Raw genomic sequence first — 17,191 nt, forward strand, 5'->3', positions numbered from 1 at the left:
TAAACCCCTTTTAACCTCTGTGTCCTTATACCTTATACCTTAGAAGCCCTTGAAATCAAAAAATCCCTAAATAATAACGCTAGTATATTAAATAACCAAATTAATTTATCGATTAGTCCCATTCTAAATATATTTCCTGTAAACCGCTCTGTTATTGCCAGAATTCCCGCAATTACCCGTCCCCCTTTGTTAACCTCCCACTCAAACACCTAAATTATATTTTTGTGTATACACGGTGTCCGGAAACTCGTAGTACAAGCGGGAAACTGGAGAATCTACACCACATGGGGAACCCAAAAAAACATAAAGTTTTTTGATTTGAGCATTTTCAAAAAAAAAAAAAAAAACCAAAAAAAAATATTTTTCGGCTATTTTAGGGTTAAAGTTTTTTCTGGTGTTTAGGGTTGAATAACAGATGTTTTAACCCTGCAGAGCAGAAATATTTTATGATTACACCGGGTTAAATAAAGGGTGATTTCAAAATAATGCTTCAAATCCGAGTTTCTTCATTTGTTTTACTTTCAAATAGTTTTAATTAGTTGGGTACTTTGATCTTCAGTAATAATTTATAAGAATTTGATTTAAAAAAAAAAAAAAAAAAAAAAAAAAAATCAACTTCAAACTCGATTTACTCGATAACGAAAGCTCAAATAAAAAAAAAATATACTACAAAATCGACTCCAAATGTGATGTAGATTCACCAGTTTCCCGCTTGTACTACGAGTTTCCGGACACCCTGTATATCTGTCAATATTTTGTATCATAGGTTAGTTTTAATATTCTCCTGGCGAAAGAAGGGTGCTTCCGAAACCGGTAGAGTGCAATTAAAATTAATGTGGTCTAAAACACATTTATATCTTTTATTGTAAACAAAACGTTCCCTGGATATAAGAGTAAAGAAAGGTATTGTCTAACGTCTATATTTGTATTAGTACACATGTTCAACGATTCGAAAATATAAGCCTGTAATTTAAACTCGGTTACCTAATGAACAAACTTATACAAAATAAGTATGTTGGTATCTATAAAGTACTATTATATAATTATTATTGGAAACTCCGTAGTCATTTTTTCTCGCGCGTTCTAAGTTTAAAAAATTGGGACCATTTCGTAATGAATTAGTGGCGTTTCAAAATATTTTTACTGTCCCATGATGAAATATTACCCTCGTGTTTCAATAACAAAGACTTACAAAACTCAACCAACTCCGCAAGTTGTGGGTGGAAATGGAAAGCACGATGAATGATGACTGTTATTGGATTGCACTCAATACAGCAAACAAATGTTACATTTGGCAGCAAAAACCATTTAAGTGCGTCGTGGCCGGATGAACAATATAGTTACACTGTACTAAACTCAATTATTAAACTATAAAATATATTTCAGGACTTTAAAGGAGTTTTCGTGGGAGTAATTAATAATTTCAAAATGATCTATATTCGGCAGTGACGCCGCCCCTGGAGATCTAGTGCAGTGAAATTGATATATTTACAATATCTTCCCGAGCACGGTCGCGTTGTTGATAGCCAGAACGATTTTCATAAGGCAACAAATAAGAAATCGATATGCGCTGGCAACACTGGCGCATCTCAATATGAATAATGATTCCTAAACGTCAGACGGCTACGTAAGAGTTAAAAATACTAATAAATTGACAATATCGAATTGAAATATTAACTTTTATATTTATTGACAGTCCGCATGTACTTTTGACACTAAAAATGGAGTTATTTAGTTCATGGGGTATTAGTCATAACTAACACCTTTTGTTTCACCAATCTGGAACAGAATCGATTGATCGCGGCTTAGATTTAATTAATTAATTTTATGGATCTTACACACGATTTCTTTCAATTCTAAGATCTTAGTTAGTTTACCTCAGTTCATTATTAAGCCAGTTATTTTGCATAACGAACGACTTTATTCAAAAAGTTGTGCATATTGACAGCTTATCATAAAAAGCTGATACCGGCCTTCGGAACCATATTCTGACTGTGCTCGCAAATATCGCTAACTGTTCATAGATGACGGATTTCTTCAATATCTTATTAATATATTGTTTCATTGATCTACCGTGCTAGATAGCCCGATTTGTCAAACAATCCATAATTATTATGAAATTTATCAATAAAATATTTATTTAATCAATCTTTATAAATATTTATCAAAGTTCACAGCATAATCCATAGAGGGTAATGTACTAATGACTGCAATAATTCCGAAATGCATATTAACATTAGCATGTTGATATACAACTCGATAGTGCTCGCTCCCTGACCTAGACCTAGCAGTAATTACTTGCAATAAATCACACGATGAATTAATAGAAACTTCACTTGTTGTACTCGTGTTATTTCTGAGGTATCCGCATGGGGAGATAAAGAGAATACATTAATTAAAATAATACATAAATTTTACGTTCCGAACGCCCCGTGTATTAGAAAAATATCTCGCATGACGCAAATCTTAAAAATTAACAGACCTATCTCAAATCGATACAGACGCGCTAAAAGCTTTTTTGGTAGGGCCTTTCTTTATAATCTTCCAGACCGCCAATTAAGTGATTATTTATGTTCGTTTATAATTGTGGTCAAAGTTAAAACAAATATTTTATTTTTGCAATCTTTCACCATATCTTACTATGATTTCGTCGTGAATACAATATAGGTATATCGAATATTCTCTCTAATACGTGCAACTCTTGTCGCTTCAATTGTACGGGTACTCGGTTGACTCTAGGATACATTCGTGAGTTTGAGTGGATGATCAGTCTACAAGGGAGTTTTGACACCAACCATGAGGTAGTGAAGAATGAAATTAGAAAGGGAAGAAGGCGGATAGATTTAATCCACTACATTTAAGATCCCTAAGTTGTATTTGTGGTGTGTGGGATATACAAACATAATGCGTGACCGATGTATACATAATGAAAAAGACTACTCGTACGTCCCAGGAAGAAATAGCTCGGACAAGTTGATCAAATTCTTTAATCGGATCATGTCAACAGTCCCATGAGAGAAGAGTGTGGTTAAACCATGTCTGGAGTCTGAATAGGAAAGAAGACGGGGTTGTTTTGATCTGCCTACATCTGTGGAGAAGTAATGGGGTTTTCGTTTAGTTTGGGCAGAGGATATAACTCGACGAGTCTACTCCTGAAAGACTCAATTTTTCAAACAAATGTTTTTTTTACATCTTGGCATTCACTTTAGTGATGAAATTTATAGATTAAGTTGACAAATTATTAAGTGTTCGTTCGACAATAGTCTTTTTGTTCTACATTATCGTTTCGCTAGTTCATTGTAAGTTCTTTTACATAAAAAAAATATTCAAATTTTCAAACGAAAACATAATTTTAAAGTCTGTCTTATTTTTCGAATTACAGTGGGCGTTACTTGGAAGCCAATCGGAGAATCAAAGAAAATTTAAACGTGTTTTATTTGATGATAATAAATTATCTCAGTCCGACTGACAAAGACTTATTTTATAATATAATCTAATGGGTGAACACTAAAATAAAAGGTGTGATCCCATTTACGTTATGGAGCCGATGAAGAGTTGAATGTATGATGGTTTTTTCCACGAGGGCTTCGCTTCTTTTCCAGTGGATTCATCAAAATATTTCGAATAAAGTGCTTCAAAACGTATTTTAAACTCTTTTTTTCACAGCTTAAATAATGGCATTTTGATGAAATTACTTGACCGAAACTCTTGTCCTTTCGAAGGGTGGTTCGTAAAGCATTACTTGGTGTTACGTCTGTTTCGTGCCGCATTCAGTCGGCTTATTTAAGTGAATTTATCTACCCCTGCGTATTTAACTAGTACGAAAACTCTAATAATTACCTAAGCGTAGTGCTCTAGGGGTTTAGGCATATTAGTGCATATTAAGTCGGGAATTGGAAGGTTTCGGAATTACTTTAGGTCGGGAATCGAAAGGTTTCGGAATTAGTTTAAGTCACGAATTAAAAGGTTTCGGAATCACTTTAAGTCAGGAATCGGAAGGTTTTGGAATTAGTTTAAGTCGGGAATTGAAGGGTTCCGGAATTACTTTAAGTCGGGAATCGGAAGGTTTCGGAATTACTTTAAGTCAGAAATCGGAAGGTTTCGGATTTAGCTTAAGTCGGGAATCAGAGGGTTCCGGAATTACTTTAAGTCGGGAATCGGAAGGTTTCGGAATTACTTTTGGTCGGAAATCGGGTGGTTTCGCAATAATTTCCCGCGCGGCGCTAAAAAATTTTAAAAGATTTTTCCGAACCATATTTTATAAAGCTGTAATAGTCAAATAAAACTGTTTTTCTTCAAATCATTTAAAAAAAATCATTTGTTTTGATTAAGTGATCAATTAAAAATTTCCAATGACTTGGTATAATTATTTCCCTTCGTTGGTATTCTGTGCATTGAGGAGCACATATTATATAGTAGTTAGTCCCTTAATTTCTGCACTGAAATAAATTCCGACTTCTAGTAGGTACCTATTACGTAGTGGAATTTGAAAGCTTATTAATGCAAGCATTTACTGACTATCAAATGCATTATTTTATTTTTTGTATGGAGATACCTTGTCTGTGAAAACCTTTTTGTCCGGCAATTTAAGAGTTTCCGGATCATTTAAAAGAGTGTTGTTGGAATTGCTGGAATAGTTACCCATTTTAAAACGTAGAATAAACGTAGTAGTAATTGGCTTCCAAACAAGTTTACTTCGAACAAACGCAAAATATAAGAGTTTGATATACTGAATATGACACACTTCATATTGATATATTAATGTGAATTTATATTGAAAAGCCATGTTTTCAAACGATTTCCAAATCCATATTCTACGTATTTAAATCAATTTGATTTCGGTTTTATTTACAGCGTCATTAATCAACCACATATGATTTAGCGTAGACCTATCAAATGGTTTAAACAAGAAAGACCACACACAAAAATTTTAATTGACTTGTTGCCTTTGGAGATATCTCCAAATCAACCAATTTGAGCAAGGCAAATAACTCAAATACATTTTTTTGACTAACGACAATGATGACTTTCTTTGATAACAATCATCTTACCAAAAACATTGCATTGATTAAATATAAAACATTATGGGGTATTTAAAAGAATCAAAATATTTACCAACACACAAATAATAAATCGTAATGGGGTATTTTTACAAAAAAAAAAACAAAATAGTTTCAAACACGCAAATAATAAATCATAATAGGGTATTTTTACAAATGAGGGACACTGTTAAAAATGTGTGGAATATTTGAAGATTATTTTTCAGGTTCTGATAGTCACACTTAAAATGTGAAATTGTAATATTTTATTTGAAAACGATCAAAAATCGCAAATTCTTCAACGGTTAAAATTTGGCTATGACGTAGGCAATGCAACTGGAAGGTACTGGGTGCTAAGATATCTGTAACCGGGACCCGGGACCGCCCCTACAAAAGTTATCCGTGTGACGTTACTAACGCCATCCGCAAGAACTAATTAAATTTGGGGGCAGAAGAAAAATTGTATAATTTAAATCGATATAGAAAATTGATCCACCGGTATGAAAATACCGCTTTAATCATTGTGAAAATACCTCGTTAGTAAATCAAAGAAATGGTTCAAAATGTATTATTATTTAATATATTACCCGTGGCGCTGCTGAATCTGCCGGCGTTTCTCAAGTACGAGAAAAGCTCTCCTCCGCAGACGTAGTCGAACAGCATGTAGATACAAGTCTCATCCCTTGTCCACCACCGCCTGCAACAAGATGATTCAGCCTTTTAGAGAAGGTTAAAGTGTAAACAAAGAGCTTTCAACTTTTGAGCTAAGTATTGTTCACAAGATGGATTATAATAGTATCTACCAAAAGTGTCCATACTTCTCTGTACTTTAATAAGTGCTCATAGCATAGAACTTATACTGGACATAAAAGGTATCGATTCACATTTTTCTCTGTACATTATAAAATAATTAATTTTTAAAAATCATCTAGGAAGGTAGGATAGAACACCATGCAGCTAAGTTATAATTTAATCTATCTTTAATCTATAATCTAAGTTGAATATTGATATAAATACTCTTTATATCAATATTCAATCATTATTGTGGCAGACTATTCTGTTCTTTCAAATGAATAGATGGCAAGTGTTCCTTGGATATCTTAGAGATCTAATTATATCAATTTGGCGTCATGTATCCTCATGGCACTCTTCCCCCACTATCTTCCACCTCCTTTAACTATCCTCTAATCTAGCTAAACAATTCAGCAATTTACAAATTTTTTATTGTAATGAGATTCATTATTCACATGACAAATTTATTATTGTACTATAAGTAGCTAGTAACGCCCGCGTTTCAGATACGAATCTTGAGTTTCTGAATTTTTAAAAGATTTTACCAAATGAAGAATGCATAAATGAAGTGGTTAAAACCTTAATTCATGCACATGGTCACGCGTTAATTACAGAGAAAACACGTGTTTTCTTTGGAAAACTGAATAAGTATAATAAATCAATTATACAATTACAGTCATGTTTAAAAACTATTTTCAAGCTAGAATGAAGAAAACACGATGTAAACTATTCACTTTATATTGTGCTTATATTTGATTTATTACTTTGGAAATCATAAATACATTTTATAACGACAATTTTATTCCTGATTCAATTTTCGTGCTACAACATCAATTATATTTGAGATAACACGTTGTTGTAAGACTAAGCGGGTATTTGGAGAGGATGATGCAAGATGAGATGACTTTCGCCGATCCTACCGCCAGATCGTCTGCCCGATCTTTGATCTGTTTAATATCCTCTATTTGTATAAAGTGCAGACGATATCATATTATTCAGAAGTTTGCTTTCAATTAATTCAGATACGGTGTGACTCAGTGGTGGTCTGAAATCGAAAGTTATTTGTTTAATAATTTAGAGGGGAAGTGAGAATATCGAACGCAAATACTTTCTTAACCGCATGCTCAATTTATTATTAAGTTATAGTCATTACATAGTAAAAAATTTCATTAATAATATACAACCGTACCTCATCATATCTGCCGATTTTTTTCATTACCGCCTTTATTATTGTATTTCATCTCTGTTTTATTTTATTTTATTTAAATTTATTATTTCATATATATTATCTTTTCATTGAATAATATTAAATGGTAAAATTGGGGCCTCAGTACGGGACACATTATCAAATAAAAAAAGATATGTCTCCAAACTACTGAAACGCTGTATTTCTTGTAATCGACTTATGTAGATGGAACAACTTCTCTGCTGAAATATTTGTTTATTTCAAAATACTTTATTACAACGCATATATAAATGAAATAAGTAATAAGACATATTTTTCTTCTGGTTTATTTCTTGACGGGTAGAAGAATTCCGGAATTAATATTATATTTCAACATCAAAATATTTACAGATCACTTTTACCAGACAATGCTTACAGATCTCGCATCGAGTGAATCAAATGCAAATCATCTTAGTGATGAGGCCCATTTCCACCTCGGTTGCTTCGTCAAAAAGCAAAAATGTCGCATCTGAGGCTCGGAAAACCCAAGAGTTATTGTTGAAAAGCCTCTCTATCCTCAACATGTGGCTGTTTTGTGCGGGTTATGGTCCGGCGGAGTCATTGGACCTTACTTTTTCGAAAATGAGGCTGGAGCAACAGTTACGGTGAATGGATTGCGCTATCGAGAGATGATTAATGATTTTTTATGGCCGGATTGGATGGTATTGATCTGGACAACGTTTACTTTCAACAAGACGGCGCTACGTGCCACACAAACAACGAAACTATTGATCTTTTACGATTGAATATCAAAATAACACCTCTTATTGGAAAACCCTGTATTTTAAATAAACGCATTCTGAAAGAGTACATTTATATAAAGGCATTCTGAGTTACGCATTACATGTGTAAGTCGAGCAGCAATAGAAACCTGCCAAGTCAAAGTACGCCAGCAGAACCTAATAGTCGTATTCTTTCTAGATAGGGACAAATGGACAAACTATGCCGAAATATCCACAATCCACATGGTTTGATCGAATATTGTACATGTATTGATTAAAGTCGGACTAAACTATAGCCTACGTTACGAACTAACTACAAACGTTATTAGGAAAATTTGAGATTTATCCATAGTTATATGTATTTAGCCAGCGCCGACTGTGGACTAGTTTACTTCGGTTTCATTTTCGGGTATAAAATTTTTTGCAATAAGTAGAAAACAATGGCTTTCATGTCGCATAATGTGTCCTCCAAATATATGGCATTATGAATGACAATATAAATCTTTCTGATAAAGTTCACGGAGAAGAAAACACAAAAATAATCTACAATCTTTCCTATGGTATGCGATCAGCTTTGGCAATACATTTGTTTTTATTTATATCCACAATATTGCGTCGTTTTCTAGGTTTTTTAATCGTTCAACTCTTGTTACTTACACAAAATTAATGGACTTCATCTATCATGTGCCAAGACAGAGGTTTTTTGTTAAAAGTTGCCTTTATCAGGGAATAATTTCTGTATTTCTAAATAAAAACGAATATTCAGAAGGTTTTACAACTCTCTGAGCAGAGAAGTTATACAAGACCTTGGTAGGCTCTAGGGAATTTTATCTCAAGTGGCCTTTGTCCGAAATTTTGACCTTCTTTGTTCCTAATTTTATCTTTCTGCGTACATTTACAAGTTTTATAATGACGAATTTATGTTCAAGAAATAAAGCCATTATTAAGTAAGTTGAGTGATTTTCAATATATAATTATTGATTAGCTCATTGCGCCTGTAAAATACGAAGTAAAAACCTTCTTATTTTGTCATTTTTGTACATTATAAATTTCAATACGACGGATTATGTATTCCACATGACGAAATTAAAAAAAATTATTAATAAATCATTTTTGATTGTATTTTGTAGCGGAAATTTCATGATGATAGTACATATTCATACTCTAAACCTAAACTCATACTGACTTCTCCAGAATCCAAGAAATAATTACAAATATATTTTTTTCAAACAATTCGCATTTATTTTATTTGGTTTTAGGTACGTCCAGATGGGATTTTATATAGATTATAAAAACCGAATACAATGAGCTACCGAGAATTATTAAATAAAGTTTTTAAAGCATTTTGAAATGTAAAACTGAGAAATTTAAGAAAATCTTTGGTGAAGGTATTTATTTTCCCATGAAATAGTTGGCCTATTAGGATACATAATTGTAAATGATATTGATTTATCTTGTTATTATTGACTTCTAAATTTTATAAAGAGAATTGAACTGAAGTAGGTTATTGGCTTTTTGGTCTTGGCCGATATTATTGCAGACTAGTTAACGCGAATAGACAATAAACTATAGGAATATAAACAATGAACAATTCAGTGCAATTACTTACGCATCGAGAATCATGAAATGAATCAATCTATCAATCGTTTATCGTGGATATTTAGCCAACTAGTCAAATATTAAGATTGTAATCACTGCTTATCACGATAGTAGCAACCCACATTTTCAAGTTTTTTATACTTAGTATAAAAGTGTACTTAGTGTACTTTCAAAATTAAAAAAATAATAATAATAAGAAAAAAATTTAGGTCTAGCTACGTTTTTTGTTAGAAAATTCTTCGACAATTTTGACAAACTTACTGGCGCACTATTATAAAAAAATGCTACAACATCAATTCTTATTGGATTGTGGGTATGTATCAAAGTAATAGTGCCCCAATTTCAAATTGAATCCAATCAAAAAAAACTCCTTGAATAAAACATCTAGCTATGATTTATCCCAGTAAGGTCAATCATATCAGACCTTCCAGTCGCTCGCTGCGATCGATCGTTACCTAAAGTCACCTGTTTCCATCGCTAATTGGATCAAGTGACAAAAATAATAATATCGACATTCAAAATATAAATGCAGTGACACCCACTGGGTGGCACACTGTGCAGTACTGTGAACAGACGGGCAACGGACTGTGTCGATTTCCTAGTTTATTTTTTATTTAATTCAAGGCATTTTTAATGTGAACAATTGTATTTAAGAACTAAAAAAGTTCAGTGGCATTGATATACAGTCATTTTTCGAAGAACATGTACTAATGGACTAAACATAGAATATCTTATCGGACCGTCTAAAAAACGAGAAAAAATGCTTTATATTATTTTCTGACTGTCACCTCGATCCTCGCTTGCGATGCATCTGGATATTAAAGTAAATCAAAGCAATAAGGAAGTTGAGTGAAAAATATTTTGACTTATAAAAAATATGTTCATGTAGATCAAAAAATATCGATTCTAAATATATAAATATATTTCTATATTATTATTCTTAGAATTAGTTAAACGTTCTTGAAAAAGCATTCAATAGCAATAGACTGTATACGCTCCACGATTGGTCGAAAGAATTCTGTCGTCACATGTGTCGTGACTTGTACGTACAACGGAACACCTATGGTGCATCTCTTTCTATTACATGAGAGATGGTCGGTTTAGATGAGAGAGGTGTATAGGCCAAAGGTTTATTTGGGTTTGTCAAATATATGTACGTATTTGTTATTATTATTATATGAAATGGATTTCTAAAGATACATATTCGTATAGTGCTTTATAATACGTTTAACGAAACCTTTCCGCAACCTTAAGACTCTATATTCCCTTTACACAGCGTTCATCCGTCCCCACCTAGAACACTGCACACCGATCTGGACTCCTTTTTACCAAGCCCACATTGAAAGAATCGAAAGAATTCAAAAAAAAATTTTTAAACACATTAATTATAAACAAAACTTACATTTCTCAAATTACGCCGATTCTATTAATTACCACAAATTCAACTCACTTCATACACGACGTTTGGTTTTTGACCAAATTTTATTATTTAAAATTCTTAACAATGGCCTCGACTCACCAGAGCTAATGAATTTAATAAATATTCATATTCCAACAAGATCAACACGGCAATCCCATTTGTTTCATTTACCTACATGTAGAACTAACTTTAGAAAAAATTCACCAATTCCACGTATATGTGCCCAATATAATACTAAATTTCAAAACATAGATATTTTTAGCAATACACTTCACAAATATCGAATAGAAGTAACTCGTACGATCGAAAATTAATACTATAGTATGGAATGTATCCAGAGCATCTCCTATCCTCATCCTAAATTCCTATTCCTCCCCTCCTCACCTAAAATATATATAAATATATATATTTTTTTTTATGCAATAAAACTCCATCTCCAATCAATATTAATATAAGAGACTTTTTTGGCTTGACTGTTTTTAACATGTATATATTTATATTTGTATTTTATGTATAAGCTGTTTGTCTCTTACCTTTACCAATAAATAAATAAATAAATAAATAAATAATAATATGTTGTTTATTGCATAACTTAGATGTTTTTATTATTATACATGTCACATAGCATGTGATACACTTCAGGCCGCCGGCCGCTCAGAAAAGTCTCACAGTGAACTGGGCTGTAAACCGTTATTTTACTTTTGGTCTCTACTTTTCTGCGCGGTGGTCCTGAATTCGCGCGGGGAACGTCAACAAGTAGCGACGGCAATACCGTACCGGGCGTGAAAAGCAAATATTCTAACTTAAAATATTAATTTAACTATCAAATCTTAATCAATTTTCTTTTTTTTTTAATAACATCAATTATAATAGACGGTTAACATTGGTAAAGAAATTACTGGAATTCCTTGTTGAAGAATTAAAATTTTTTCCATACATAATGCTTAAGCGACGTGGTTTTCACAGTTCTAATGACGTCACACTACACCCCGCCTGTTACCGCTCGGATTCCGCTCGTTTTGGCGGGCTTAATAAAATTTAAACTTTGAGAATTAATTTAACTATGAAAACAAACTTTAAAAAAAAAAAAAAAATACCAGTATTTAAGTTTGAATGCGAACATTGATAAAAAAAAATTAAAAAAATGGACAACTTCCTTATTATAAAGATTTTTTTAAACTAAAATGTTTGATTTTCCTTCTTAATTATTTCACTCTCTGACCTACGTTCATTACAAAAATATGCAATTGGAAATTTGTTTCATGAAATGTTGTGTTTTTGAGGTTAGCGTTGAGTATTAAAATTTTACTGACAATAACATGTGAAGGAAATGTAGTTGACATTATGCTACGTATATATCCGCGAACCGAACTGCTGAACTGAACCTCAACTTATGGGAATGAAACGAAGCAACCGCAAATGGCGCGAAACGCCGCTTGCAGTTGATTCGTTCCTTTCCTGTAATTCGTGGTACGGTTCGCGTTTCGGTTCCCAAATGTATACGTACCCTTAAATTCGTTTGTTGTTTCCTGGAGGGCGTTAGTTTGTCGCTACACGCCTCGCTGCATATTATTATACCTTATATATTTGATAACGTTCTGGTGAGAGAGCGTAGTTTTATTCATTAATATATATTTTACAAACAGTGTAAAATCTAAGGTGACCGGATAACTTATCAAAATGACAATTCAAAAAATCTTTAAAAGGAGTAAAAAGTGATTAAACAAAATCTCGGCGAAATAGGTAACTATTTTAACTATATTTTGTTTCAAGGAACCAAAAACCAATACATTGCAAAAGCGATAATGAAAATTACAAAAAAAATGGATGTCCTATGGTTGGCGTCATAATAAATATATAAGGAATGATAAAAATGTTACATATCATGTATGTACAGTAGAAACCTTGTTTCAATTTACTTTAGTAGAGTTATAATTAATTATAAAACTCATTTAGTTACGTTAAGTTATAGTTATATATTTTATATAGTTATTTTTTGTTTAAAATTTTACATTGTTTGTTTTGTGTAAAGGATTTTCCTTGATAAATCAACCTTGAACGCGCCACTAAGATAATGAAAGTTTGATATAAAAAATATGTAATAATGTCTGTTGAAACATTTTCATTAATCTCGCTATCAATTTTCAAATCTTATTTATGGAATATTAAAACCAATTTAACCCAAAACAACCAACTGTTTTACAGGCAAACTGATGCGAGGTTGACAGCCCGAAGTGCCTGTGGAGACCTAGGGCCACATTTTTCAAGTTATCCTAGCTGATCTCTTTTAGGCACTCACTATGCTAATCCAATCTCTCGAATCCCTAAAGTACAAGGAGTTATTACAACATGCTGTTTTCAGTTTTTAGTTCAGTTGTAAGAATGTTTAGACTTTCGCCTTTGTTTAATTCTTTTAAAATCTTGTTAAGTACCTATTTTTGTCATTGTGTTATTTAAAATATAGCAAAGTAGCATAGATGATTCAAAATCTCTCTCTTTTCGGGAGACTTAGATGCGTGTAATTATTTCACGCATTGCAAAAACTTACTAGTAATATTGTTGAATACTACATTTTAGACTACAGGCGTCATGTGGAAATGCCATACTTGTTCCACTGGTAAGGAATTAGCATCATTAATCCCTTCGGCACCGGTGCATAGTCGGGAAACATAACAATATATTATTTATTATCCAAAAGTATCATAAAATCGTTGACAGCCCTGTTTTACTAAAGCCAAATTGCGATACTTGCCCAGCTATTCCAAGTAGAATTAATTTTGAAGGCAACAATAAACTCACTACTTATTACTCTATTATAATATTTTGCTAGATTATACATATGAAAAAGTCACTTTTTATATATATATTAATATTCTGTTCAAATAAAATATTCTCTGTTATTATAAAATTCTAGGCCTTAACCCTTTCACACCCGCATTATTGTTTCCACATATATAAAATGTGTAATGTTAATCCAATGTTAATTTGGATTAACATTGGATGTCAGAGGGTATTTTTTAAATAGAAAGGTAAAATAAAAATTACACAAAAGTAATACAAATAACTGTTTCATGTCGAAAATGCACATTTACAATGTAGTGATAATCTCTAAGGTACAAACAAATAACATTTTAACTAAAATTCATTCAGAAATAAAGAAATAATCTAGGATTATAAATCTTTAAAAATTCGCCATACTAGTCGAAAACATGTCCGTCACTACCAGTGTTAATATGAATGAACATTGAAATTCATTTACAATATTCTGGCAAATGACTGTGAACAGTGAATTGAACTGATGTTATTATCATAGAACACATGCGTTAAAATATTTGTAATTCGAGTAGAAAATATTGATATCTCTCCTTAAATGAAGTAATCAATGACGGCATAAATTCGATAAAACTCACAATCAGCAGATGTCAAAATACGTATGGTTTTTGTGGCGGGAATAAGGATTTCAACCGAGCGGAAAAAATAGACGCCACAGAAAAGATTACAAGCTATAAGAAAACAAAAACATGGTTTTTCTAAATCGCTACCGTTACGGTAAAAAAATTCACAAAGTTAATGTTAATTTGAATTAACACTGGGGCTGAAAGGGTTAACAGAATTTACTTTATATTTATTACTATTCATTATCAAAAACACCTCATACCTCGATTTATGTCAGGTCTTATACAAACCTAGTATTCATTCAACTATTTCTACACTAGTAGATATTTCTTTTAATTGTGTATTGTTTAACTGCACTTCTATTAACAACTGTATCACTTGCAACAATATTTTTGTGTACACATTACTTGTTCTGTAATCACTCTATTGTATCACTCTATTGTAAAAGCCATTTTATAACGTTTAAATAAATAAATAAATAAATTCAGTTGGTAAGTAATGTTACGACGGCCGACGGTTTTTGTGTTCAAAACCACAGTTAAGTTGATGTAATGTATTAGATGAGTTAACTGAAAATTTAAAAAAAAATGTGTTACAACTAGCAGATAATCTATTAATGTATCTTACTGAGAACTCATCAATTTTGGCGTCGTGAAATTTATGTAGCTTTTTTCTGTCTGGTTTTGTAGGTCAACGAAACTATTTTCAGCTCTTCACTTCATTATCATCGCGAGATAATAATTATCACTTTTTACAAAAAACAGTAATAAAACTCGCATGAACACGGGTGGTGACTACATAGTGTACCATTCTGAAGATGGACGTGATTGTCTAAAACCGGTCTGGTCAAAAAAAATGGTAAAAGTTTAAAAATTGGTTTATTAGAAAACTAATAAAATGTACTAAAACGAGGCAAAAATGCCACGGATAAAGCTGAACGTCTCAAAATACACGAAACAAATATTGACCAAGTTGCTATGCAAATTATGTGCTAATCAATCGCTTAGTTTAACGCCAAGCAATTATGACATTGCTTTTTGAGAACAATATTTATTTATATATTTTCGTTACGTCTGTGTTGACGTTTTTAATGTAATGAACCTTTTGACGGATTAACAACCGGTAATAAAAAAATGACCATGAAATGAAATCCAACATCACCCACGAGGACATAATAATATTCAGTCTGTCGTTTATCATAAGACGAGGTGATATAAATTTCATTCGGATATGACCGCCATATTATCCCGATTCTGTCTCCCGTAGCTCTGGCGGGGAAATTTATATCTTATAACTTCGGAGCTTCGACCCACGGAAAGCAGATGGCGACAGGTGACGTAAAAATGACGTCATCAGGAAGTCAAGATTAAAACTCTTTTAAAATCTTAATTATCGAAAAGCCAGCACCAATCCAAAAACATCTTCATCCGCACAGTTCCTATTGTTCTACTAGAATTATTGTATTGTTCTCATGAGTTTTAATTACTCTTTGAACCGATACTGTTGATTGTCTCGCAAATGTACTAGTAGGTAAGTCTATCTAATTAAGTTTGTAATTATGAACTAACTAGGTACCTACTAATCTACATTTAAATCCAAGCCCATTGTTTATAAAATTGCCAGGTGTTGAATTCGAAGTTATGAATTATATACGTTTATGTTTCTAATGACTTAGTACTAAACAAACAAAAAAATGTTTAGCTGCTAATATAACCCCATTCGTGTTACCTCTTTTATTTGTTTAATTAATGTTATTACTTCTAATACTTTATCTCTCTCTTTTAAATCGATTAGTACCAAACCATTCGTTATTGAATTAAGATTCATTTTTATTGAACAGAAATTTTATAAAATGATTTCATATTTATCAATAGTGTTTTCTGTTTTCGTTTTTAGTAAATTTCTGATAAAATAAAAGCGAACATAATCTAACTCGTTCCTCCTCTAGTGATCCCCAGCTTAAGATTAAGTCAAACCGGTTTGTAATTATATGATCGCGGATGATGAGTGCGCCAAGCCCGAGCTTTTGCGCAGTATAAACCACTAGATTTACTACCCTGACTGAATTTTTTATCACAAAATCAAAAATTATTGATCGCAATATTTAATCGCAAACATCTTGTGTTGTTTTTTTTCTGATGTTAAACATATGTTTCAAAGCTCCGTAGCTCATGTTGGAAATGATTTTGTGAGCTCAAAGTAGTTGTGGTGATCTAGAAATTCCACACAGATAACCTGTGTTAATATGATGCCAGAACATGAAGATACTCTCAGTATCGCCCGGGGCCCAAGTAAAAGATCGCCATTCAGAATGGATGAAAAGCGTGGAAATTCCCCTCTTTCCTTGTTTCCATCACCTACGCTCCCCAATATCGTCAGCCTCAATTCATGCCCCAATTGGGGATGCCGTGTGCCCACTACCTCCGAGCCACTTAAAAAAACTTACAAGTTGACGATGAAGGGGTGCCTGATCTCCGCGAGGATGTTCTTCTCGTTCTTGACGTGCTCCACTTGCTTCAGCCTGATGACGTCAGACATGGCCAGGATCTTCATGGCCAGGTAGCAGTCTGCGGCCTTGTCCCGGCAGAGGCACACCCGACCGAAGGTGCCGGTGCCTGCAATAAGACAAATATATTCATAAACAAACAGAAAGGAATAAAATATCTGATGGCACAATATACTAGAATCCTGCGCCGTTCGTACTCAAAAAAGTCGTAATGGTAATCCAGTTCCGACTATGTGTCATTTGTCCTGCGCATCAAAACAACCAGTTAGCTAGTCGTATAAATATATTCTTCAGATATTTAGCATACAGAAGCTAGTGTTAAGTAATTAAGTATTAATTGAGGAAAATATTCATAAAGAAATAAGGGGATTAAATGATTTTAATTAAGATATATTGCATAATAGAAGAAGCCATTAGAGATTTTAATTCATTTCCAACCTTTTTTTATAACTGATTCCTGTGATACTTGGTCTCAAAATTGTTGCTTAATGG

The 17,191-nt window shown here is 32.6% G+C and overlaps 1 protein-coding gene across 1 annotated transcript in view; it reads right to left on the bottom strand.

Annotated features, from left to right (window-relative positions):
• Positions 1-17,191, bottom strand: part of Pka-C3 (Protein kinase, cAMP-dependent, catalytic subunit 3) — a 139,217-nt gene that overhangs the window by 12,285 nt on the left and 109,741 nt on the right. Inside the window, exons 2-3 of the mRNA XM_089631313.1 lie at positions 16,640-16,808; positions 5,627-5,736 (exon numbers count right to left, since the gene is read on the bottom strand). Of these exons, the coding sequence (XP_089487439.1) occupies positions 5,627-5,736; positions 16,640-16,808 (279 nt within the window). The remainder of the gene's footprint in view (positions 1-5,626; positions 5,737-16,639; positions 16,809-17,191) is intronic.

The sequence above is a fragment of the Hesperophylax consimilis genome, chromosome 4 (genome assembly GCF_061612785.1).
Source record: "Hesperophylax consimilis isolate HC1 chromosome 4, BYU_Hcon_1.0, whole genome shotgun sequence".
NCBI classification, from domain to species: domain Eukaryota; kingdom Metazoa; phylum Arthropoda; class Insecta; order Trichoptera; family Limnephilidae; genus Hesperophylax; species Hesperophylax consimilis.